Source organism: Astatotilapia calliptera, chromosome 9, assembly GCF_964374335.1.
Source record: "Astatotilapia calliptera chromosome 9, fAstCal68.1, whole genome shotgun sequence".
NCBI classification, from domain to species: Eukaryota; Metazoa; Chordata; class Actinopteri; order Cichliformes; family Cichlidae; genus Astatotilapia; species Astatotilapia calliptera.
Window position 1 is genome coordinate 5,798,826 of NC_137430.1, and position 27,917 is coordinate 5,826,742.

A 27,917-nucleotide genomic window follows, 5' to 3' on the forward strand; every position below is an offset into this window, starting at 1 on the left:
ATTAGGGGTATAACGTGGCATAAGATAATATAATAATCTCACAGTACAAAGGCACTGGGAGCTGTGCACATTCAATCCCAAATGTAAACATGAACTGTTTTTCCTTTCTGGAACATTTACAGTATAAACTGAAAATGAAATGAGGCACTTTGCTGTTTCCAATCAACCTTTTGATCAAAGTTCTTCTTCCCTCAGTGCAACTGGAACGACCCATTTTACTCACTGAGCAAAGGGCTAAAACCAGCAGGTACAGCATCTGCTGCCTTCCTTTCTTAAATAAAGGCCATAACTGACACCCATTTCTTCACAGATTGAATGACCTCCCTAACTTAGCTCCACACTGCTATTAATTTGAATACATCCCCAATTAGCAGCATGCATGCCATGTGCGTTAAGTCTGTTGGTTGGCTATTACTCTGCTACACCTAGTCATGAATTTGTTCCCATGTTGTTTCATCATTTCTGCCAAAATCAGTGCTTAAACACATTAGTAATGTTAAACTGCTATAATTTTGCACATAACTGTACATATAAAAGATGGGCAACCACTGTGCAATCACTAGGGTTTTCCCTACATTTCCTACCCTCCACAGGAAATGCTCTCAGCTGTAGGCCACTCTCCTGGTGCCTTTATAAGTAGTGTATTATAAGGTTGCCAACACATGTGACACACATCTTTGTGTTGTGTCAGACTCTACATTTGAGCATTAGCACAGGCCTGTGGTACATAGCCGATTATTAGAGACAGGTTGATCATATTTAAGATTGAATCATTAATTAATGGCAGGACTTCTTTGAGCATTCTTGCAGGAACGGGGTCTAAAAGACACGTTGATGGTTTGGAGGAATTACTGAAGTTAACTCAGAAAGATCAATTGGAGAAAAAGACAAAAGAAAAAATGAATATCAATGGTACTGAAAGTAGCTGTAGATAATGTTACATCTGTGAGATGATTGAGCATTTTTTTCTCTAATGGTTAAAAATTATTCGTGAAAAAGTTCATGAAGTCATTACTAGCTAAAGTGTAATGTAAATTTCTCCCTTTATCAGATCCAAAATATATATACATATATATGACTAAATGTGTAAAAAAAACCAAGGAAAATTTTAAAAAGGAGGTACACAAGCTCTATTCAGCTTTATTTTAAACAAAATCACAGACAATTCTGTCACTTTGTAAGCAATAACTTTAAGCAGATTAAAACATTTAAGACATTTGACTTGCTGCTAAGTCACTGAAGTCCAGGAGTTTAATGAGGAAAAATAAACACAGACACTCACATGAACACTAATTAGAACGAGGGCAAATAAATCACAAACACGTGTCTAAAACTTTGTCTCTTTCAATGTCCAGTCTTCAGCACACACATAATGAGCCTAGACATAGGAGCCAGTGAGTGCAGACACACACTGACACATCAACACAAACATTGTTACAAGTCAGATTTTCATGCAATGACATTCATTTACAGATCTCTGCGAAAAATGAGGCATTTTATGTGCATTCATGTGCTGTCGGGATCACTGGATGCCTTATTCCAAAATTAATTCAGTTCATTTTTTACCTCAGGTTTACACACAATAACCCATATTGACAAATGAAAAAATTTGTCAATTTGTCAAAAAAGTATCAGTGTAACTCCATGTTGGTACCACACAGCCCGAGACTTAAAGAACGGTGAGGAAAACAAAAAACCTGAGCTCGTTAAGGACTTTAGAGACAAAGTTAGAGATCTACATCACTTTTATCCAGATATATTTAAAAAAATATTAATTTCCAATGTTCATTTTTAAGTACACATATTCACTGATTTGTGGGCTGGGAGATGCAGGCCTCAGTCTGATCTCAACACTTGATGTGCAACGTTTTGTTTTCTACTTTTGTGACATGATGTAGATCAAGTTGTAATGAAAGATTTTTAATACACTGGGAATCACTACGGACCCATATATTCAACTTCTTGGATATTTAGTGATTGTGCGGGTATTCATGTTTCAATTTCATAATTCTGCTGTTTTTATAAAACGTACAAATATAAACCACCTCAGCCTGGGTTCCTGACATTCCTCAATCAGACCACTGATGTGGGTCTGATTGACCCACATCAGTGGTCACAGATTGTGGGGCGACCGTGGCTCAGGGGGTTGGGAAGCGTATCTGTAACCGGAAGGTCGCCGGTTCGATCCCTGGGCTCTCTGTCCTGGTCGTTGTGTCCTTGGGCAAGACACTTTACCCTACCGCCTACTGGTGTTGGCCAGAGGGGCCGATGGCGCGATATGGCAGCCTCGCTTCTATCAGTCTGCCCCAGGGCAGCTGTGGCTACAACTGTAGCTGCCTCCACCAGTGTGTGAATGTGAGAGTGAATGAATAGTGGCATTGTAAAGCGCTTTGGGTGCCTTGAAAAGCGCTATAGAAATCCAATCCATTATTATTATTATGATCACCACACTTTACTGGTACTTAACAACTTTGTTGCTTGAATGACGACTTTTTCCCCCCTGCAGTCTTTGTTCTTGTTGTCCCATACGAACACCTCAGGGCAAGCCACACCCTTCTCTCTCTCGTTGTACTTCAGAACTGCAGCACCTACAGTGCATTGGGAAAGTGTTCACGGCACTTCACTTGTTCCACATTTTGTCATGTTACAGCCTTATTCTGTAACATGACATACCATACCATCTGAGAGATGATCAGAGGAAACAGGATGTACCTGAGCTCAGTTCTGAGTGTCATGGCAAATGTTGTGAAAAGTTATGTTAAATTTTAGTTTTTTATTTTAAATACATTTGCAAGAATTTCAAGAAAACTTTTTTCATTTGTCAATATGGGTTATTGTGTGTAAACCTGAGGTAAAAAATGAACTGAATTAATTTTGGAATAAGGCTATCAAATCACAAAATGTGGACAAAGTAAATACTTCCCGGATGCACTGTAGATTGTTTACTAGAGGGTTTAAGGCATGAGACTTTCAGAAGAAGTCTCATGCCTTACTCCTGCAAATATGCAAATATGTGATGTCTTGATAAATCGAGCAGATATTTGAAGTTTACACAGCACCATTCTGGCATGAAAATATCTTAAAAGTTTGTTTTGTGACCCAGAAAGAATAATATTTCAAACTCCGCCACTCTGTGTTCCTCCGCCACTGCCTTGTTTGAGTTTTGGACGAAATGGATTCCGAAATGGAGACCAGAACAGCCAATCAGATTGTGCCACAAAACCAGCGTAGAGAAAGAGTTGAGCGCGCACGGGCAGAAATGTTGAGAGAATGCAAAACCAGAGCGAGAGGGGCTGCTATTGTGTGTGTGTGTGTGTGTGTGTGTGTGTGTGTGTGTGTGTGTGTGTGTGTGTGTGTGTGTGTGTGTGTGTGTGTGTGGATAATAGCAAACACTGAAATACAGTTTTTGCATGCAGCAATGAATTTTGTTCAAATTTAGCTTTTCTTCGCTCAAAATAAATTTCTCCTCAAAGTGCAACACTTGCACCTACAATATTTTTTTTTACGTGCGCTCAGAATAGTGGCACAAAAATAACGCCATAGACACACCAACACCAACCCTATCCCGGGCAGGGTGAACTGTTCCCTTGATTTTATACTTATAGGGGTATTCTGAATCGCTCTTTGTCTGGTCCTTCACCCAGGACCAATATGTTATGCGAGACCCTACCAGGGAGCAAAAGCCCCCCGACAACATAGCCCCTAGGATCCCTGGGACACACCCCTCCACCACGATAAAGTAGTGGTTCACTGGACCAGCTCTTTGCCCTCTAGAGGACACTTGAGGGTTCATGGGAGTTTGCCCAACCAGTCTACATGTGTTTTGATGACCTGGAGAAGGCACTCAACCGTGTCCCTCAGAGTGTCCTGTGGGAGGTGCTTTGGGAGTATGGGGAGTCTGGCCCACTCCTACGGGCCATTTGAGCCTTATACAACTGCTGCTTGGTCTGCATAGCGAGCAATAATTCGGACTTGGTTCTGGTGGGTGATGGACTCCGCCAGGGCTGCCTTTTGTCAACGATTCTGTTCATAATTTTTATGGACAGAATTTCTAGGAGTAGCCAAGTGGCGAAAGGCTTTCACTTGGGTGGTCTCAGAATCTCATTTCTGCTTTTCGCAGATTATGTGGCTCTGTTGGCTTCATCGGGTGATGGCCTCCAGCTAGCACTTGAATGGTTTGCAGCTGTGAAGCAGTGGGAATGAGAATCAGCACCTCCAAATCTGAGGCCATGTGTCCTCAGCTGGAAAAGGGTGGAGTGCCCACTCCAGGTCAGGGATGAGTTCTTATCCCAAGTGGAGGAGTTTAACTATCTCGTGGGTCTTGTTCACAAGTGACGGGAAGGGAGCGGGAGATCGACAGACGGATTGGAGCTGCGGTTGCAGTGATGCAGACGGCGCACCGGTCCGTTGTGGTGAAGAGAGAGTTGAGTGTAAAAGTGAAGCCCTCGATTTACCGGTTGGTCTACGTCTCTACCTTCACCTACGGCCAGGAGCTGTAGATAGTGACCAAAAGAACAAGAACGCGTTACAAGTGGCGGAAACGAGGTTTCTCTGAAGGGTAGCTGACCTCTCCCTTAGAGATAGGTTGAGAAGTACGGCCATTTGGGAGGGATGCACCTCCACATCAAAAGGAGCCAGTTGAGGTGATTCGGGCATCTGACAAGGATGCCTCGAGGGCGCCTCCTAGGTGAGGTGTTCTGGGCATGTGCCACCGGGAGGAGGCCCCAGGACAGACCCAGGACACGCTGGAGAGATTATATCTCTCAGCTGGCCTGAGAGCGCCTTGGTGTTCCCCCAACAAGTTGGAGGAGGTGGCCGGGGAGAGGGAGGTCTGGGCTTCTCTGCTTTAGCACAACCCTGGATCAGCAGAAGAAGATGGACTGAATTATATGTTGTTCAACTTTCAACCATTTGAACCTTATAGTCATGCTTCTTCCAACAGATCCATTACCAAAATGAAACCAGTGCTGAAAGAATTGTGACCAGGAACTGCAAATCATTTTTTCTTGTATAAATGAAGAAGTAATTTTCATCCGCAATTGGTTCAAAATGCAAAAAAAAAAAAAGAAAAGAAAGGTTTTTAAGACCATAGCAAAGTGGATGTGATGTAGTCCAATTGTTTGAGCTGATTTTTGAATCTATAGTTCTTTAATAAATATACCTGACTTGTATAACTCAGATCCGAAATACACTTTTTCCTGAACACAGACTACTAAGTTGTTCAGTGGTGTCAAACAAAACCAGACAAAAAGAAGAAACCACATACAGCCAGTCACTAAGAGGAATTGAAGAGGTTTTGACACTTTCATTAGCACTGGGCTGAATAATCCAAGCAGATGTTTGAACATTTTCGAGCCAGTACATACAAGTTTGACCCTGTTTTTATTTCACAAAAACCAAATTGATTCAGTTTTGCACTTGGCTCATGTTTTTTCCCTCTTTGAGATGTATGCTAGGCAATTATTCAGCCTTTAAAAAGATCGAAATTAGTCAAAGCCCAGTATTGCCGAAATATACAGTACATGTTATGACATCTATTGCAAAGTTGACACTAAAACTGTGAATCACTGCAATAATTGGAACATGTATTTTTATAACAGAAAAGCTGCAGACAGACTTTACAGCTGACGGTCAGCTTGAGAGCACGGAGCTACTTTATACTTGTTAATAAAATAAAAGAGGGCAAAGAAACATGTTGCCTACTATGCGATCAACACATGAAGAACTGAAACAGCACACCTAAATACAGGAAGAATAACTACTACACTGACACACAATGAGGCACCAAAAGCCAATAACAGTGAGCATGCCACAACAGCTTTAGTTCATTTGACAGAGATGCACATCTTCACACATACACACACACCCACACTTGCTCTCTTGGCCTAAGTGCTACAATATTAAAGGCTGAGTGCTTAGAATGTGCTCCTGTGACCAAGCCCAGCTGGCAATAATGTGTTGATGGGGAGCCATGAGGTCCATGTCTTTTTCTCAGCACATTATAGGCGAGTTCTGACAGCGTTCCAACATCAGATCCAGTGTCTATCTTCAGCAAGAGAAAAAGAGGCAATACGATGGTCGCGCTCCATCGATCTACTGCTTCTTTTATTTTTACTACACCTCCATAAATGAATGTGTAGTTTTGTCCAAAAACATTCTCTGTACATTTTTAATCACAGAAAAGCTAACCATGTCTTTAATCCAACAAATAATTAATCAGTTGCACTTATTTCCAGTTTGAATGTCTAATATTGGTCACTACTTACGCATGACCAAGGCTGAAAGTTTTATCAAAATACACTGCTCAAAAAATTAGGGGAACACTTTATGATCTCAGAATAAAACAGTCAATTAAGCTTCAAGGATTCTTGGAAGCATAAACTATGGTCAACTAATTTCACCTGTTTTGGTGCCATGAATGTGGCAACAATGGAAAAGCAACAAGAAGACAACTCCCAAATGGGAATGGTTTTGCAGGTTGCAGCCACAGACCAATGCTCTCCTCTTAATCCTCATGACTGATTTTTCTCAGATACCACCGAAACTGGGAGGTCTCACACTAGTGCCCTATGATGACAGCATGTTCACATGGGAAATAGTGAAACAGACATGCATGTTTGGTATCAGGATGAAATCCACATATCTAATGTCAGACTTCATGCTGGAGCAAGCCCTGGGATCCTCTTGGTGCACAACAATGTCTGTCCTCCGCTGGCGAGAATGAAGGCAGTTCCTGGATGATGAAGGCACTGACGCCAGTTATGAAGATATGAAGATTCTCAGGAAAATTATGCACTGGTCCATCGAAACCCACCAAACAGTGCCACACACTGTCCAGAAGTTTACTGGTGCCTTGATCCAAGTCCAGAACAAGATTTAAAGACATCAGCTAAGAGCGCATGTAGGGTCATGGGGACCACACATACTGCTGAGCCACACTATGATGCAGGTCAGACGAGCCTATTTTTAACTTGGATTTTTGGTGTGGTTTCTAAATTCAAACCCTTAAAGGGTGGATGATATTGGTTCTCACTGTTAGTAGATCATTTTGTTCTCAAGATAATTACAAAATTTATGACACTAAAGATTTTCAGAGTGAGTATTTCATTTATCAAGATCCAATGTGTGATTTAAACGTTCCCCTCATTTTTTTTGGAGCAGCGTACTTTTAAAGGAAAGTTAACTTGAAAATATTAAGCCTCCCCTTCGTAATCCAAAGTCAGGGGCTGTCAGGTCAAAGTTCAAAGGCAGGGAAACACGAAGCTTCGGGGTTTTCCATCTCTGATATGTAGTGGAGGGCTCCTGCCATACCTAAGTGGAGAAACAGTCATTACTGCTGGATACACATTTCACCGTATGCCTTTTTTTTTTTTTCCTTTTCTTTCTTTTTTTTCTTCTCTTTATCTCTTTTTCTCTTCTTTGCTCTCTACCAAAAATCCACAAGGGCAATGCCCGGCCATCAGTCCGTTCCCCTGAGCTCAAGCTCACTCGACTTATGCGGCAATCCAAAACACACCAGCAAGTTGAAGTGACCAATCAAGTGACTTAAATCAGGTCGAGATGCTTTGACTTGACCTTAAACATACTGTTCATGCTTGAAAACCGTCCGATGTAGCTGAATTAAAAATCTTCTGCTAAGAAGAGTGAGGTGAAATTGCCATTTTTGCTGTTTAAGTGAAAGGTGAAAAGCAATCTGCTGAAGTTACTGAAAAAGCCGTGTCCTCTACACCTATTTTTGGTTGGAGAGCAAAAGAGTGCTCTTCTGCCTTCAGACCTCTGAAAGCTCCACAGACAGCCAACAGATTAAAACCTTTTGTTATAATGCAGCTGTGCTAACACGCTGCAATAGATCACAGTAACTTCTGATCGACCAGAGGCTCGTAGAAATAAGCTTAACATGCAACACACGATGAGACGGAGTTTAATGAGAAGCATCATATACTGTACATCACCTGGTACCTAGAGTGGATGTTGTGATCTAATCATAACTGTTTCACAACCAAATAACCAACCAACTGCATGTGGCTACGTGTCAGACATCTACTAAATTACAGACCTCCAAGCAACAGAAAATGTTTATTAGGTAAACACAAAGGCTTATCTACTGAGGAACTTTTATTCATATACTGCATTTATTCTTTTCTATTCTTACTGACTATGCAAAGCACTTCAGATTACAAGTCACATTTAAGCATAATTCATAATATTGAATTTATTTATATTTTTATTTATATACTTTATATTATTTATTTTATATTTATTTTATCTACTTTAAGCACTTCATCTACCTCTCATCCATGGGCAGTTTAGATTCACAAATAAAACTACTGTCTTTGGACTGTGGGATGAATCTATAGCACCTGTGCAGGCACAGGAAGAAGCACCACATCTCCACACAGGAACCTTTTTGATATGAGGCCATAGTGCTAACCACTTCCACACTGTGCTACAGGGGTGAATGGTTGAAATAAAGTCATATTCCATCATTCCTGATGTAACATTACACATGTGTGGAAATGTAAGGAAAATTTCACCCATTACAGCTGAGTAGCTGCTACACAGACAGAAGAAGATGCAGACGAATATGACACAGACGATATGTGAAATATTAAATCAATACGAATTAAGTACCTTCAAAAAGGGAGTATGGTCTGTCTGGGATACGACACCCATGTGTCCCGTAGTCCAAACACCACTCAGCAAACTGTTAGAATATAAAAACAGAGCACACGTGAACATCATTCTTTCTTAAAAACAACAAAATAGACTTCCTTTTATAAGTCTTCAGTGTTCAACCTTCTGCCAAATGTGAGGGGCACACATGAATCATGTAATAAAATTGGCTCATTAAGTTGGTTGTCAACAAGTCACTTTAAAAACATGTCAAAAAGCCCAACTTTCACAGTGCAAACAAACATGTTTACAGTCTGGTTGCTATAGTAATGACAGATGCACTGAGCTAACCAAGCTAGGTAAGAGTGGAAAGACTACATGATAAATCCCATGCTGGATCTCTGTTAGAAAAAGCTCACGTGAGACAAAGACAGTGCAGTATGACCAAAAATCTGTATGGTAACATTTCCATGGCATTGTTAAAGAGTGCTCTAGTTCCCCAGTACATCATGACATATAGTGAGCCGTAATATAAGAAACCAGGAATAAAAAAACTCAATTTGGACTTGTTTTTTCAAAGATAGTGGCACAAGATTTCCTTTTAAGGCAAAACATGTCAGCTTGAGGCCACCCAGTTCCCTCTTATTTTTAAGAAACCAAAACCTCCAGAAAGGAGACGCAGCTCGTCTCTTAGCCACAGATCAGCTGTTAACAGTCTATTATACCACCATGCTGCCTGCTGTGTACTTTTTTACATTTGCAGTTACTGGTGTTTCAAAGCGTATACGTTTACCACAACTACACACATTGAAAAGCTGCTGTGTCATATGATTAGAAACACGAGTAAGAAGACTGTACATTACAGGTCTCCTCTCAACAGGCTTCACGGTGCTCTGGTGTCCAATACGAACATACATTTAATGCCATGACCAACGTTATGTCTGTTAAACAGGGCAGCTTAAATTATTCAGAAAAAATCATATCATGCATGAATCCACAACAGTTTTAACCACGGCATCTTTAGAGCCACTTCTTGCTTGTGCATATTTAGTCTACTACTGAGAATCTTGTTTTGTTTACCCTCGGTCTTACCTTGCAGGCGCGGTGCAGGTATTTCTTCTCCTTGGTGAGTTTGTAGAGAGACAGGAAGGCGTATCCGTTGCCAGCGGTTCCATGGCAAATACCGTAGCCTTTTCTGAGCAGGCCCCGCTGCCATATCACCTCGCCGCAGTCTACAGCCTCCTTCAGGTACTTTTCTTCTTTAAAAATCTGGCAAGGCACAGGATGAAGCCGACAGGATAGTCAAACCTTGTCAGCCTTTCAACAGCTACTGCCAACTCGTAACAGATGCAGTCAGCATTTTGACATTTTTTGTTAAATATCGTAGCAATTAAAAAAAACAAAACCCAAACTGCATTCTGTATGTGAAAACACTTCATAAGCTGAAAGCATCGTCAACTCAAGGCAACCAGCAGTAAATGTAACCCCTGTATCAGACAGCCCATATAATATCTACAAACCTGACGCTGTATGGTCCTCGCAGAAGAGATAAAGACTCTGCCTACATGAAAACTAAACCACTCATCCAGATCTCATTTCAAAGAAATAAATTAATCTAAAGCAAAGCGACTTGAACTCATAACTGAGGTGACAGACGACCTATCAGACAGGTATGAAGCTGACAGGACACAGTAGGAGTACAGTGCAGACCTGACAGTGTGCCTGATTGGATGTGATTATATAAGCCAGTCTCCCACAGCTGTGTGAGGTCCGTGATGGCGTCAAGCAGGGAGCGCTTTGAAAAGCTGCATTCTACAGAGCTGCCATGTAATGTAGAAGAAATTGTATCCGGCCCCACCTCTCTCTATTATTATTAATAGCTTTTAGCTGTAACACAGAAACATCAGCTACAGGAAAGGAGCAGGAAAGAAACAATCCACTATTAAGAACCTGCGCTTTTTAAAAACTCGTCCCAGTGACAGTTCCTTCTGTTTCCACCTGAATACACGGAACCAGCCAATCTTATAAACTGCTGCTGCGCTCTCATTTCAAACACACCAGCAGCTCACGTTCTGTTTCAGAATTCTCCTTTTCCTTTGAAAGCAGAACCATGTACCCTCGCCTTTCCTACTTATCCCGAGAATTCCTCTCACACAGCAAGGCACAAGTCACCTATTACAGCTACCAACTAGATCCACTCCTACAACCCGACCATATATGACATGCAGACGAATCCTTAGCTACATGGTTAAAGTAACTTCAGCCATGTTGATTTTATACGAGCTCATGTCTCTGTGGTGAACTCTGATGCTGCTAAAATTAACTCATGATGTATTCTTCCACTGTAACCTGCAGGGGTGCTCACCAACACTCCACTAGGGGTGATAACAAGCTGGAAAATACCGGCTATTTTAGGAAGCAGTGACCCCTGACTGTCTGAAAACAACTTAATGTCTGTATGGATTTAGTGATATCAGTTGATATCATCGAATATGGAAGGCTGTCCATGAACACGATGTTTTCTGTATGGCAGCATCTGTTCCTTTAAAAGCCGCTGATGGTGGCTTGCCAACGTGCCGGTTCCATAGGCGCTAACGCAGCCCTCCATCAGAGGCAGTGATGCATGTCGGAGGTACCTCTCTTCTTTAGTCTAAAGGATGTGACATCCATTTTTTTCAGTCATCAGACTGCAGAACAAAGCAGTGTTTTCTGGATCATTTTGATGTATGGCTGCTTCTTTGCATTCAAGCAACACTGTCAGAGCCATAAAATAATGTAATAGGTCTTGGTTGAGACTATGAATATGACACAGTATGCCTACTGTTGTCAAATAATTGCGAAATTAGTCCAAACATCACATTTATGGAGATCCAGCACAGTGAAAGAGAACTTCAAGCCCTAATAATGGAGCATCCCTCTGTGATAATACATCACCATTATTCTGCCTCATGAACAGGATCGTATTTTCTGAAATCATTCAACTTGCCGTCCATTATTGTAAAAACACAACTCCATCAGTGGGAGCACAACGTGTGGATGCAGCATAGTTTCAACAGCCGACCTGAAATCTGCCACTAACAAAACATGTGGCAGTTTAAATGTTTCAACGCGTGACACAAACGGCACAGTTGTTGTGTTCTGTTAATAGCGGAACATTGTTAAGTGCAGTGCTTTGTTCACTGTGCCAAAACAACAGCAAAAAATAAAAAGCAGAGTCTCATTAGTAAGAGCAAAATGCCAGAATGGCAGCATGTTGGCTGTGATGTAGCTTCCTAATGGACCAAGAAAAAAAGACGAAATTAGCCAAAGTGTTAGACGCCAGGCGAAACAACATCCCATCAACAACATGATTTTTCTTTGACGTGTCAAATAATACATGCTTCACAAATATGTTTAACACAATAAACTGTTCATGCAGTGTAGAGCTGTGCCACAAGGTGACAGTGTTGTTTGTGCGTGTTAGACAGAGAGGGTGGCTGCTGACCGCAGAACTCTCACCTTATGGGCCATGATAAGCATATGGATAACACCGGGCGCTCCGTGGCACCAGTGGACCAGCCGGTCGCTCTCGTTGCTCAGGGATGAAGGGAAGTTTCCTGAACGAAACCTCTTGTGGCGGACGTAGTCGATGCTGGGGCGAACCAACTCTGACAGGATGTCTGGATGGACTTTTGCTCCAGACTGAAAGGGACAGTGTTTAATTTCAATTGTACTGTTCAGCTCTACATTTACAGAATTCTCTTTAAATGCCCCAAAAGGAGGTGACTATCACCTTTCCTAATGGCAGCAGAAAAGCTGGTGAAACACAGCTTTTCAGAGCAGATGTTTCAGAGCAGATGTTTATAAGATCTAAATGGACTCAACACATACTTTGATTGCTACAGTCATGAATTATTCATACAGAGAAAGATGGATTCTCATGTGTTAATGAGAACATCAGTGAACAGCAGAGAAAACACAAAAGTCTGTGGACAGATTTCAGTGAGCTACTTTAAATCAGGCTTTTGCTATTGTTATAAATCACAAGATGAATAATGGAATCATCTTTGTTGCCATGGCGATCTGCTGTGTTGCCACCCATCTTTTTGCATTCTTACTCAGTCAGATTTTGCTACTTACAGTTTTTTCTGATTTATTTTGGCCATATGAAATGTTTTGCCTTTATCTGACAGTGAAAGCAAAGAGTGACAGAAAAACTGGAAGAGGGAGAGGGGGGCAAAGCACTGCTCCCCTGCCAAACGGCACATGGCTCACCCCTTGAGCTAAACTGGCACCCCACAGGTACAAACAATTACATTGTAAGGGAAACAATTTGAGGTAAAGGTGAGTGTACAGCAATGAATTTTCAAACAGCAGCACGTCCAATAGATTTATATAACTAGCTGGAACAGTTTATACCTTCACTACAAGGACATGTTAGTGTGCGGCCGTCAGGGTGCGTACGACTTTTTGTCGGTGTGTGCCAATCCCTGGCCAGCACCAGAAATGCTGAAAATCATGTGATTCCAGTCCCTGGCTGGTCGCTCATGTCTCTCTACGGTCCAGACCTTATCTGTATCTTTGACCTTTTATTGTGCTGACATTAGTGTCAACTTTTATCATAATTAGAGTATGAATTCTTGTCTTCTGGTCAAACATGTTTCATTAGGTTACTTTAAACTTCTGACTGCCAACGTCTAATAAGTCTAATAAGTCTAATAAGCCTAATAAGTCAAGGTTTAAGTAAGCATTTATAGCCCATACACACACACACACACACACACACACACACACACGATACAATCTCAAGACACATCTGAACTGAGCAGTGTGGCTGCCCTGTTAAGTAATGTATTTGTTGTGACTATTTTCAGAATTACATTGCTTGAAAATTGATAAATGATGACTTTTCCCATAATGGTACATGCACACAGTAACATACTGTATGCATGTGACAGCTGGGATAAGCTCGAGTCCTTCTGTGACCATGAATTTGACATGCGTGCATATATGAATATATCTAAAACACATTTCTAGCTGCTAACAATACCCAGTAGCATTTGAATGCACAGTGGGAACACTTTGGTCGTTCTTTGTAGGCCATGCTTCGGCAGGATTTCACACAAAACTGCTTCATCTTAGCCGCCAACAACACTTACAGGATGTCTGCCTGCAGAAAGTCTCAGCTCCTCTACTGGCTTTAAGCCCAGAACAGTAAGAAACAACAGACATTAAGCAAACCTTAAATCAATGACTTACTGATTGCCAACACCACTAATCAAACAGTTCTTCTTCCAAATGCCGAATACTGATAAAGAGTCTATCTGCCCAAATCTATAATCAATAACAGATTTCAGCCCATTCTGATATAACAGCACTAAGGAAAACATAATCCTCCAGCTAATAATCCTTCATTCTTTCAGGTAAAGTAAAATTCATACTTGGTGCTTTTATTATATATTTTTTTCAGTAAACATATACATAAAAAATGAGTACAGAGAAATCTGGATCCAGTCTCTGGCCTCTCTTCATTGTTTTTTCCTCAATAATTAGATTGCAGTGCTCACAAAGAAGGTGGCAGGTGGCTTGCAGCACGGGCTGCAGGCGAGAGCTGTCAGCAAAAATACAGATTCAACAACGCTGACACTGCAAGCACATTACCTGGATTCACTTACATGGATGTCACTTTGTGCATTTATGCGTGTGTGTGTGTGGCTACAGTATATAAATGCGTGATCTTATATACAAGTGATATTAAATGTTACTCTAGAATGAAAGTCAGTCTATTTGGAAAAAAACATCAATAAGAAATACTTTCATTTCTCTGATGTAGCAAAATGACACAATTTATTGTGCATCATCAACCAGAAGATCAGAAGCTTCGAGTGTTTCTCCATAAATAACTACATGACAGATAACATTAGCTTTAGCAATACTTTCGAACTTATTTATATAGAGGAATAAAATAATCTTTCGTTTTTAAAAACCCACTGACTTTAAACAGACCGCGTTCTGTTTTCTCCTACCTGCATCAGCATGTAATAGATGCCGGCCAGGCCGTGGGCAGCGCCGATGTACTGCTTCTTGTGCCACTCATAGAGGAGTGGACAGCGATCAGTCTTCTTCTGCTCTGCTGACATGTTCTTACCAGATTCCACAATGGCTGTGACCACCTGACGTTTGGAGAGAGAAAGAGTGGGAAAAATAAAGGAACCTTTGAGCTCACATTTGAATCCAAACACACAGTTTGGCAGAAACTGATATAACATCTTTACTACAGAGCTGAGAGAGTGGAGTGTTAGCATTCAGTTCAAAATGACAAAGTGAGAAACCTACAGTTTCATTATAAAACTATAAGAACAACATGACCTGGGAGACACCATTTCTACTGGTGCAAAACTATACTTTTGCTTTATTATTTGTCTGACAGCCTCATGGATAGAACGACGGCAGAGAGAGGGCACAGTAGGCGACTGGATGAATGTATCAACTATGAACGATAGGCTGAGCCTTTTACCGATCGTTTTTACAAGAGTGATTCATTTTTTTGCCCCTGGGTAAGTTTGCTAATAATGTTGGTTGAAGAAAGAGAAGTGGTCAACGGAAAAATAATAGCGCTGTTTTAATGACACCCTCCTCACAGTGCAGCGATTTGTTTTCTCAAACTCATAACAGAAAGAAAGAAAGGCAGCAGCCTACATTCAGGAAAAAACGAAAACATTTTATTTAAATAAAATAAATTTAAAAAAATAATGGTGGGGAGGGAAACAGAGACACTGGCTTCTTTTTCCCACCGTGTTTACAGGCTGTTCCAGTGTTTATCTGTCTTAAACACTCGACAAAACAACAAATACATAATTGAACAAAAAGTAAGTTTAAAATCAAACTTTCTCTTCCAGCGAACGTTAAAAACCCCAAAACAAAACAAAAGAAAAACTCTGATGTAATGTTGTTTTTTGTGCGATTTGGCACATCTCAAATAAATAAATGATTAATCCACAAAAAGTAGCTATATTAATAATGAAACAAACAAGACAAGAAGCTCAAATATTCCCTCCAAAAAAACTGTATAAATTCTAAACCCGCAAATCAGTCTGTGGATGATCACATTGCTCCGCCCATCAAAGGGTCACCTGCGTGGATATATCACCTGTCATCAGTTGGAAAAATTTTACATGTCTCCCATGTGAGATGGTAGGCAGGTTAAACTTCAGGCAAACCTCTCATCTTCATTTCTAATCAAACGTAGGAAACAAACATGACTAAATTCTCTCGATTTTAAATGCTTTGATCACAGAGCCTCCCATATGATAAAAATCTAGATAAATGTGGTCTAATTTACACTGTGCCAATTTACAACAACCATCTCACGTCACTTAACAAAATTCCCTTTTATTAGACGATTAGCCTCCTTCACAATAAAGTACGGATCCATTTAAAATCATTTGATGCATATAGGACAATAAAACATAACACAAAATAATACTTTAAATAGGACAAGCAAAAAGCAGACAGACATACAAAACGACACACACATCAGCCTACAGGGCACAGATGAGGATGGGCAATGGATGGCTAAATGATTCCGATGACAGGAAGCTTTTTACTGCTATTTCTTGTCAGAGTGTCTTGTCAAGAGAAAAGAGAGAATAAAAGAATAAAAATCACAGTCTGAAAATAGAAAATCGTAGAACACAACAAGCCTTTGTTAGCTTCTTATTTTAGAATATTAGGATCACTTTTTTGGAAACGTGCGTTTGTGCGTTAGTGGTGTCAGTTACACTACACAATCAGAAACCCTGGAATATTTCATCTAACTATGCTTGTATAACTAATTCTGGCCACCGCTCTCAGTGTGTCTATGACAACAACATTGCATGCCTGACATTATGACTGTGGGTGTTGCATCTTATGTCTTGTCTGCAAATACTTCCTTCTGAACAGAAAGACAACATCATTTATCAGCTCACTAATATGACACAAACCTCTGAGAGCTAAAGAATTATCCATAACATTAAATCTGGGTTAGATTAAGAGGTTGAGGGATTTAAATTCAATGAGACTGCTGCACACCAGCTACTAAGGTTTATGTGCAGCAGGGTGTTATACGAGGGATTTCTTTATGCTCTTCCATTTAGGAACAGCTATAAGCTGGAACACTTTCTCCAAAGCCAAACAACCTGGATTAAACTGAGGCGTTGCCATGTGGAAGGAGCAGAAGTTTGTCTTCCACTGATTGGTCGAGCAGGTGATTAGGATGACACGTGGCTGCTCGATCAGCCTCAGATATGTTTCTGTTTACTTTCTTTAAAGGAGAGAAGACACATTTACACTAACATGAACACCTATGTGTTAATCTTCCACCTTTAGGTGTACTGGCTCTTTTTTTTTACGTCTGGACACCCTGGCAGAGGAAGAGTTACAATTTAAAACAGCATGCTGTGATTTGCAAAGCTCATAAAGCCTTGTTTAATTCACTACCAAACATAGAAACCATATCAAATGTTTAAACTGAGACAACTGGGACTTATTGTTTATGTTCCTCAACATAAAACTGTGAAGACTGAATATGTCAGTAGCTACGGTGCATAATATCATCAAAACAGCAACATTTCTGCAGAGGAGGCTGAAATCAGTACTGGTTGCTTGCGATCTCTGGAACTTCAGGTGGTCTGCCTAAAAACAAGCATGATCCTGTCATGGAGATCACTCCATTGTGTATGAAACACAGAAACACAGCCACCTCCTCGGGGCCAAAGCTCATTTAAAATGGACTGAGACAAAGTAGACGACAATCCCAAATCTGAAGTTCTTTTTGAAAACATGGACACAACATCCTCTGTAGTGGATCCCATCCAGATGATGTGTTTTTCAGGGAAGCGCTTCCATATTTAGAATTGAAGATGGATCCCAAGTTAGCTACACTTCTGCTTGATAGGACGAAAACAGCAAAAAAGCATGGGGAAGGAACCTGGAGCTTGTACTCAAACTTCACAGTTCAAAATTGCAGCTTTATCATAACCATCGTAATATTCAAATGCCTGCACCAAGCTGCACCAACACAAATGGTCTAAACTGCTTAGAGATGACGATTTCTCCTCATGGTAATAATCACATCCCAAAATTGTGCTGAGGATATTTGACAAGCTACTGTGTTTTTCTATAGTCATGTTTTCTGGACATTCTGCTTAGATATATGCAGTAATACACAGTAGCCTATATGTGGAACTGAAGGGGCTCGGGGTTCTGAGTCAGCAGTATATCATGTCCCCAAGCAAGACAGAGTGAAGAAAAACAGTTCTGCAGCAGCAGCACTGCCTCCATCATGGCAGGACAGATTTACATCCCCTGTTCATTACACAGGGAATGTGTTATACATTACACAGATCTATGAAGCTCCATGAAGATCTATACCACTCATGTGTGTCATGTCTGCAGCTGTCCATTTCCCTGTGGCAGAATCCTTCCTATTATGGAGCTGACCTTACGACTGACTGGTTTAGCTTAATAATTTACCACTGCTACTCTAACAGGGTTCTCAACCCATCTTGTAATTTAAATTATTTTAACATCGCACTATAAAGAACAGAAAACCCTGACAGGCTGGCATTTGAAACACAAACACATGCACACTGTTGGGTATTCATATCTTGTGGGGACATAATGCTTTCCCTAGCTGCTTACCCTAACCCAGAAAAATGAATGCCTAACCCTTACCATAACCCAACTGTAACCCTGTCACTAAAAACACATTTTGAGTCTTAAAAATGCCTTCAAACTTGTGGGGACCAGAAGGGCTGCTGGTCCACACAAGTATAGTAAACTTTGAACTTTGGTCCCCACAAAGATATGAATACATGCTCGCTCACACACACACACACATTTACTCAGGGAATCAGTAAGGGGAAAAAACGCATAACTAGCAAACCACAGAGATCTCTCTAATAACTGATACACACAGAGACAACAATGCAGCAGAACAAGATTGAAAACAGAGAGCAAAGATCTGAGCACGAGAAAAAGAAATAAAAGCATCTATAAAGCGGGTCCTGGAGGAGAGCCACTGTTTGGTAAAGCCTCCAGAGTGCTGAGTGTTGTTGTGTGGTGACAGGTATACGAGCACAGCTGACAATGAGATGAACAGCAGTGCAGCACTGCAGGAAACTGGGTGCTTTGGGGCATCCGATTTCTATTCCTTATTTGGCCATGAAAGTACTTTTATCTACCGGTTCTGAAAACAACGATAGCTTGTGTGCGTCCGCTACTGCCCACTCTCTCACCCCTTTCCTCACTTTGTGTGTGTATTTGTGAGAAAGCGAGTGAGAAATCGGGCACAGTATATGTATTTCAGTCTGGCGCTACACCAAATGGTGACAGCTGGTCCTGCAGTGACTGTGTGTTCCTAAATAAATAACCAAAAAATATGAGAGATTATTAGTCACAGTGTGTTTGAGTTTGCATGTTGTGTTTTTGGGTCCCATGTCCTCTGTGCTCTGATACCGTCCACTGCCAACCCTCTCCAAGAAGTCTTTGCTAATAAGAAGGTCAGAGTCAGGAACAACTTCCAAAGTATTATTATTTTTACCTTATCCTGAACTGCACCTCACCACTTTGTTTGAGACATCACCTTTGTTGCATAGAGTAAAAGGTGGCATGGCTGTCATTAAATACTTATACTAACTTAATGTAACGGCAACAATACTAGGCTACTCTGCAACTATCCTAACACTTCAGTATCAGTCTTGTCACACTACGATTTGAATGATCTGCTACGGTGTCAGTGTTTTAAAGCAACTTTTATTAAAGGAGTTGAAGTAATTGAGTTGACCATTTTTGTTCTGGTATTAAACCCTCTGTTGGGAATCATTTAATTCTACAGGTGTTGGTACATCACTGGTCAAACTGATAACTCAGTACTTCACCTTTCAGTCTAACTATGGTTACTTGTGGCTCCAAAAATTCAACAGGCCAGTAACTAAAGGGTTGTGTGCGACCTAAGTGACAGCATGGTGACTACGTTTATGTGGCGTAAACAAAATGCAGCATTATGAAGATTTCTGTCTCAAAATGAAGTTTAAGGACAAATAAGGAATTTATCCTGATTTGCATAGATCAGGTATCTGGAGCATTAATATGAATCCTATCCTCCCTCAAAAAGCTGGATCAGATATTGGTGACAATGAGCCAATTCAGGGTTGCTTACAACACCATACACGAGCAGAATACCCTCGCAAAACATGGAGAATGTTAACAAACAACGTGACATAACATTGTCAGACATGTCTTTATCATTATTAATCTGAAAAAGCACATATGACATGTGCAAGTCTCACCTTTGTAATGGTGTCCTCATCCACAGCGTCAGTGCCGATCTCTTTGTTAACGTACAGCAAAGCATAAAGGTATCCAGCACGACCATACAGCAGCTCATCTGGTATATCAGAGTCTGGGCTCAGCACAGACCGCTGAAGCTGAAGAAGCCTGATGGAGAAACACAACAATCACTGCATGAGGCTGGGGTACGGATCAAGCACAGATTTGTTTTCCACCTGAGCCATGGGGGATAATATTCATTCACTATCCTGACCGCAAATACTGCAGCTCCTCACAGCACCAGCAAATGTGGATTAATACACTGGTTGAGGAATTTTAAAAACCCCGTATTATTCTTACTGACACACTCATTATTTTATCTTGGTGGTCTTCTAGTATCCATGATATCGGATTTTACCTCAGGATTACAATTTCAACATAGCTCTCCAATGTGAGCATACGATCAAAGATGAAATATCCTAAGTGCAGTTAAGATTTAGCCTTCTTGGAGGTTTTTCATGCCATGACCAAGACCGTGGGGGGAGGCTCAGCTGGCGGCTCTCAGCTTGCCTGCTACGGCACGGGGCCAATTTGTGGATGTCCGGCATATAATTGTAGATCGGATGAAGCTCGCCTTGGAGGACCACCATCAAAGCTTCATAGGGGATCGGATGACTAGCCGTTCGCCTATGCCAGGCAGTGACACGGTGTCCAGGTGGCTGTGGCCCAGCCCTGAGGAGGGGAAGGAGCGCCTGGTGGAGGCGGTTGGTGCTTAAGCAGTTTGTGAAGGGGCTCCCAGCCAGAATGGCAGAGTGGATGCGTCGCCACCAGCCCACAAGATTGGAGGCAGCAGTGACACTAGCGGAGTATCAACTGTCGTGTGTGCATGCAGACATACGCAAAAATCCCATGCCTGACGCATCCCTTAATTCAAGTCAATTCAATTTTATTACAGTGCCAAATCACAACAACAGTCGCACCACTTGTGCAACAGAAGGGCTAGACTCAATTTCCACCAGCAGATAAAGGGCTTGTATCACTCCCTCCTTCGCGGTGAGCGGGGGACAATCAGACAGGGGAGGAGCCCCACAGATATATCACCTCAAACTCCTCCAAGCATGGAGAGAGGCTGAAACTGCTACAATGGTGAGCCTGGTGAACAAAAGAGATGAGTTGGGGCTGGAGGTGCCAAATTCCAACATTTCCGCCTCAAAAAATAGCCATCGTATCCTGGTGAGACAGTTCTTGGGGCTGGCTGGTTACTACCATCGGTTTGTGCCTGGCTTTGTGGACCCGATCATTTCCTTGATTGATCTCACCCGAAAGGAAGCCCCAGAACTGGTCCAGTGGCTATAGCAGTGCGAGGGGGTGGTCGTACAGATAAACAAACCCCTGCTTCACACTCCTAACTTGTCTCTCCCTTTTATTCAGCTTCAAACGGAGAGCTGGGGGTAGTTTTGTCCCAGTAGGTAAAGAAGGGCCCGACCGCCCAGTTGTATACATCACCAGGAAACGGAACAGGAGGCCAAGTACAGCACGGTGGAGAAGGAGTGCCTGAGGAGGGTCGACTCCCTCTTCAAAGGCTAAGCTGGATGGCGCCCTGAGTCGGGCAATGGGGGTATGAGGTGGCAGGAGTAAAGAAGTAGGTTCAGGTTGTTGTGTCAGGGGAGGCTGGCCCACAAAGCTGTTCTCCATCACCTGACCATGCCTGCCCTACTTCAGTAGGATACTGGGACCTGATGGGAGAGCTGTGCCGCATGGAATGAGGCAGCTGGAAGAGCAGCTGCATGAGTAAGAAACAAATCGTAAATAAAGTCAGTCAGGTGTCCATAACACTGTGGGCTTCAGGTCCTTTCTACCACACGGGCCTTTCAGGGAATGTGCTGTCAATTAAAAAAAAATACTGGCAGCTTCCATTGCTTCTTTATTGCTTCGTTCTGAAGTCATTGCCTTCACAAACTTGCTTGTTCACACTGCCCGCCCAGTGGGGTGACCCAAAAACAAACACACTCCAAAGCAAAACTGGAAATAGCCTACCATCAAAGCCTACATGGGGCTGGGAAAGCTATCCTGTCTGTATGGATGCCAAATTACACTTATGTCACTGACTAAATCTTCATTGTATATATGGGGTTTATATAGTGCACAGTAGCAGTACGATTTCACCAGAGACTCTGCTACTCTTTCAGATAAAGATCGAGCATCTCAAGCAATCCGTCTAACCTGGACAGACACTCTTTGCTGTCAGTCGTGTTATTCAGTTTGTGGTGGACCACCGCACCCACTGCCAGAGGCCCCGCATCACCACATAGAAATGTCACTTTGCGCCCATTCAGGATCCTCATGGTCCTCTTTACGTAGTCTAGGGCTCTATGCAGGTAGGAGGCCTCATTTGAGACCCGGTGCAGTTGAAGGTACAGCAATGCAATGCCTGCAGTGAAAAGAAAAGACACAGTTAGGTCCATAAGTATTTGGACAATGACTGCACACCACCACTGTGGATTTTAAATCAAACAGTCTAGATGTGACTGAGTAGCAACTTTGAGTTTTAATTCAGATGTATTCCACTAACCACAGACATTTTTGTACGTAGTCCCTAATTTTCAGTTACAGGACAAATGTAAGCCCTGTTCTTAACGCTTGGATGATTTTATTTTTTTTTGCAGCCAGTGACTGCCCGAAGTCTAGAAATCACCAAACGTGCCACCAAACACTGCAGCACATCCTCTCTCTGGCTCCAGTTTTATCTTCATTAACTAAAATGCTCTCTCTACTGTAAATCATGTAAACCATAGATAAGGTCAATGATTTACATCTGGTAATTACTGATTTTTTTTATTTGCCTTAATAAACTCTTGGGTTGCTTTTGAAACATATTTTGTGTCATTATTAATTTGAACTTTAGACTAAACCTCTAAACTTTTCTCTGTAAATGGGGGACTATGTACAAAAAATATCTGCAATTCCTTTATTGCAATACTTTTGTTAAATCCCTAAATCAAAGTTCAAGGTCTGCATTTCAGTTCAGTGTTAACTGTTAATTTAATATCTATTAATTGTGTACAGAGAGAACATTAGTGTTTGTCGTTGTCCAAATACTTATGGACCTAAGCGTATAAAATAGAGAATATTTTTGGGTGGATGGATAACAGAACTGTGCTCTCTTCACATTTTTAGAGTAGTCAGGGACACACCTGTCCAGCCGGTGTAGGTGGAGAAGTCATGGGGGTCGGCTGTCTTTAGGCCTTCCTCCATCTGCTGGAGGAGATCTTTGATCTTACTCTGGACCTTCTTCTGAAAGGATGTGCTAACCTGAAGAGAGAATACATTTATAAACTCCAAGTTGTCAGACTCAAGAGCTGCACTATCCATCAGCTATAAAGCTAAATGCTGATTCTGTGGTAGCACAGATGGAACAACAGAGGAGGGAGGGAGCAGCAGGAAGTTAAGTAACATGCACTGGGAGACAGAATCATATTTAAGCTTGTTTATACACAGCAATGAATGAGTTAGGCTGTCTTGAGTCAAGGACATAAATGTATGGGTATCGGCTTTTGCTGAGTACTGATTTGATACGAATCGCAGAGACTGGGACAGTAAAGAAACATTAGGCTGGACATAAACATTGCTTTCCTGATGCTGTAAAAGAAAATGGAACAAATAAATGTACCAAGATCATACATTTACATTTACTGAATTTGAATGTCTTGGTAAAATAAATAAAATGAGAAGTGAAAAAAAACCAGTATGTTGTTCAGCTTAGTTTCATTTCAGATGAGTAACTTTTTATTTTGAATATGCTCACAGTCGTGCCATTTTCTCCTTTCTCTGCTGTTGACACCAAGTCGAATCGATCACAAACACCCAATTCAGTTTCCCAAGTCAGGATTAGAACAATATCTAATGTTTTCATCCACATAGGTTGAGCAAGCTCAATGTCTATATGTGATCTGCTAATAGCAGCAGTGGCAAATCTAATAAATGCTCAGATATAAGTTCATGGTCCAATCTTCTTATCATTAGGAATCATTTAAGCAAATGTTAATTAGGTTGTTTTCCACAAGGCCCAATTTTTTACTAATTTAACATCATGGGTCAGGCCATGCTTTAAAGGCTGATTTGCTTGTGGATGTGAAATGAACAAATTCTCTACAGAATCCATTCACACAGAATCACCTACAGCGTGAATGCGCTGAAAAGTAGGGCAGGGCAAAATTCTGAATCAAACTGCTTTTTCACACAAGGCCATGTAGGTTTGGATTTTTCCCCCCTTAATAACAAACACCTTCATTTAGAAACTATATTTTATGTTTATTCGTGTTATCTTTGTCTAACATTTAAATTTGTTTAATGAACTGAGTCATTTAAGAGCAACAAAAAAGATCGAAAGTCAATATTTGGTGAGGCTTTGAGCGTCAGAGCCTGACCAGAGAGAACTGTGACCAAGGCTGTCTGTTCTCTCTGCTCTGCAACAGTTCGACGAGGAGCTCGATGGTGAAGGAAAAGAACACAGTGACAGACACATGAATAGATGGTGCTGTTCTGCATAACAATGAAATCTTCAGAACAGCCAAAGAGGAGAATGAGGCCTTTAATGACGGTGACACAAAAATCTACAGCTCTGACTTCAACACAATATAACAGTGTTTACAATTCATTAGCAAACATCTGTAATGGATCCACTTTAGCAAATATTTGTAAATTTCTATATCTGGAGATTTTTTGGCAAATGCCATTAAATTAAAAAAAAATACTTGAGCATATTTAAGCCTGCCTGATGAGCTTCTTCCTGTTGTTGAATTTCAATGAACACGAAGCGCATTCCAACTGCTGCAGTCCACGATGCTGGACTTGAATTTTTGTCTTATTGTGGGTCAAAATACTTACTGAGGAGACAGCTGAATGATATCATGGACCACAACATGAGTAAAGGTAGGAAACACAAGGAGCGAGTGCACCTGGTGTTAGCAGTGAATATTCAATTCAATTCACTTTTATTTATATAACGCCAAATCACAACAACAGTCGCCTTGGAGACTGTTGTTGTGATTTGTATTGATTTAGCGAATAAACTTTCAATACAATAAAAGAAAAGAAGGGGGGCTGCTGATATACCTCAACAGCCAACAATTATACAGTGCTATAGTGTTAGCTCCTGAGCTTTCCATCTAATTTCAGGCACTGCCAGTCAGCAAACGGCTGTGTACAGCGTCTCAGCCAATCCTGTGCGAGTATGTTCATGCACATATTCTGAACATAGTTTCACAATTACCGCAACAAATTGATAAGTTGCTACGTTCTTGATCTTCTGGAGCTGTTAAATTCTGTTTCACAGAATCATAAAGTCTTTGGGCAGTCTTTGGGTATCTAATAAGTCTTACTGAATTCATGACATGGTTGCGAAATAATACAACAACATTACAGATGCAAAATACAGAGAGAGAAATGTGTTATAACAGGTCAACTATATGTCTGTAACATTTACAGCAGCCAAGCTTTGTGTGAAAATACAAAAAGCTCAACATAACAGCAAACGAGCCTTCTTGAAAATTCATTGACGACCAGAAAATTGAAATCCAGGTATTTTCCGAAGCTCCTCTCTCTCTCTTTTTGTAACCAACTCCAAACTCTTAATATTTTTCTTGTTTTTAAAAGACAGGAATAAGAGTGCAGAGGTAAATTATATTAAAGGTATAAATTTAATAAAATGTATAAAGATGTAAAGATATTAACTTGAATAACTTAAAAACAGACGACGTAACGTTGAATGTTCTATATTCTGTTCTATGACCTTCCTAAAAACACTGGAGATGAGTTATTTTGTTGGGTAAAACCATCTTCATATGAGCCAATGAAAAAATTAGTTACTTTCACTTGCAGGATTCAAAAACAGCCTAAAATTAGACTTTGACTACCAAACTTACGATACGATTATATTTGGTGAAGCATACCTGTCAGTGGGAAAAAATATGTGGAATTTAATTGCAGATTTATTTATTTTTTGTTTATGTGAAAGAAACCTCCAAGATCTGACTGTCATTTCAGACCATAACACCAGCTTCACCGATTATTACTGTACTGTAATATGTGTACCCAGAGGACCCAGACGCGGAAACTAAAAAAAAACAAACAAAAAACAACTGTATTTTTTACTTACTTTGACAAAAAGTGACTAGCTTTGTAATATTATTGCATTTAGACTGATGACAGACGCAAACCACAGCTAAGAAATTATATGCGCTAACATAAACGAACCCCTTTCAATGTCAGGTACTCCCACACCGTAACAGTCCCGTAGTATCAACAACAAGCCTGGGCTACGCTAGCTTTACTTTCTGTTAGCAGATGTGAAAACCAAAGTGAGGGAAAACATCTCACCTTTCCTTCCGAATCAAGGGAGTCATTGCAAACTACATCCGCTCCAGAGTTGGAGGTGAGGACTCCTTGGTCCCAGTCGGGATATGGGTTTGAAAAAGAGCGCTCCTCCATCTCTGCGTCTGTAGCCGAGATCAGCTTCAGTCGCTTGGACATGTTATCTCCCATCTCTACGGCGGCTCGGCAAGGCCAAATATCTCAGTACGCTGTAGAGCCAATATAGTGGAAATAAAAAATCGCCTTACAGAAATATTGTTTTAAACCACACTAAAGTGACATGAAATAATATGTAAATGGAATGTAATCATTAAAAGGATCGAGTAGTGTATTTATGTTTTGTCTAATGCCATTGACATACAAAAGAAGCCACAGGACAACATGCCTTTATTAATCGAAATTAAAAAAGCATGCAAAGCTACCCTTTAAAAGTTATTTTGATTCACACAAAATGACGTTTAAAGCTTGGAGTTACTCATTTTACATTAAAAGTCCTCGTTTTTCATTCAGTCTCGGTTTCCTTGAGTACTTTTAAAGGCATATTCTTCACTGCTGTTTCTGTTATTCCCCAGAAATATATTTTGCTTTGCATCGCACAGACCAAAAGAATACTGAATGTAACTTCAGCTGAAAGTTAGAAATAGAGCACAAACAAATTGAACACGTTCAAAATCAAGTTTTACAAACACGAAGTATTGCATTTAACATCCGAGGGTAAAAAAAACTTTAATGAATGTCACCTTGGACTGTTGTTAAATTGAGAGATTAATAAATAATGCCATGAGTAATACACCTTCTTTGGAACCAAGTGTGACGCTTAAGTTTGCGCAATGAGACGTCTGAATGGAAAAGGAGAACAATTGTTGCTACACTGGCATTACTGTGGTAGCCCAAACAGCAGGTCGTTATATTAGCAACAGCAGCTGCGATGCTAAAATGCTGCAGGTACTGCCAGGTGGAGCCAAAATTGGGCTTACCAAAGGGATCAGCAGGCTGTCCGATCAGCAGTGTGCGGGGCTTCCACAGCTCGTTTGTCGGTTGCGGCAGCCTCCAGCCTCCGAGCAGCGTCTCTAGGCAACCCGGAGTCCAGCCTCTCCTATTTTTCGGTGAATGGAAAGAAGTGTGAGCCGCAGTCTAAGTGCACCGGCAGGCAGCCATGTGTCACCGCATCACCGTGTCTCGCCCTGCCTCTCCTTCCTCAGCATCCTCCTCACTGAGCGCACATCGGATTGCTGCCGATGCCAAATCAGTAACACTCACCCCCCACCCCTACACACACACGCACACCCCGACGGTTTGTACACAGACCACGGGCGTAACCACCTCACTGACACAGACTTCCCCTCCAGCAGCCGCCCGGTGCCCGTCAGTACCCAGCAGCCCAGTTCGGTAGCTGACTCCTATGTAAATGGTGACAGATGGTGTTAGTGTGTGATACCGTGCTGCCCGGATTAAGCAATATAACAAACCACCACCCCTCCCTTTCTCCCTCCTAACAAATTCCACACACAACCCTCTTTCGTCTATTCATCCTGTTTCCTCTTTCCTTTTTTCTTTTTCTTTTTTTTAAGATTTGAAAGGAAACACATTAGAGAAAAGGCTCTACCTCCAACAGAAGACAAAACTTTGTCGCTCTTCTA

The 27,917-nt window shown here is 41.2% G+C and overlaps 1 protein-coding gene across 1 annotated transcript; it reads right to left on the bottom strand.

Annotated features, from left to right (window-relative positions):
* Positions 1–1,115: 1,115 nt before the first annotated feature.
* On the bottom strand, positions 1,116–27,917 carry lancl2 (LanC lantibiotic synthetase component C-like 2 (bacterial)). Its single transcript, XM_026180132.2, has 10 exons — positions 27,255–27,917; positions 26,284–26,486; positions 23,100–23,217; positions 22,129–22,336; positions 19,926–20,073; positions 14,619–14,765; positions 12,112–12,294; positions 9,706–9,882; positions 8,632–8,704; positions 1,116–7,311 (listed from the first exon to the last, which is right to left on the bottom strand). The coding sequence occupies exons 2-10, from the start codon at positions 26,446–26,448 to the stop codon at positions 7,235–7,237; spliced, it is 1,296 nt and encodes a 431-aa protein (XP_026035917.1). The 5' UTR covers positions 26,449–26,486; positions 27,255–27,917; the 3' UTR covers positions 1,116–7,234.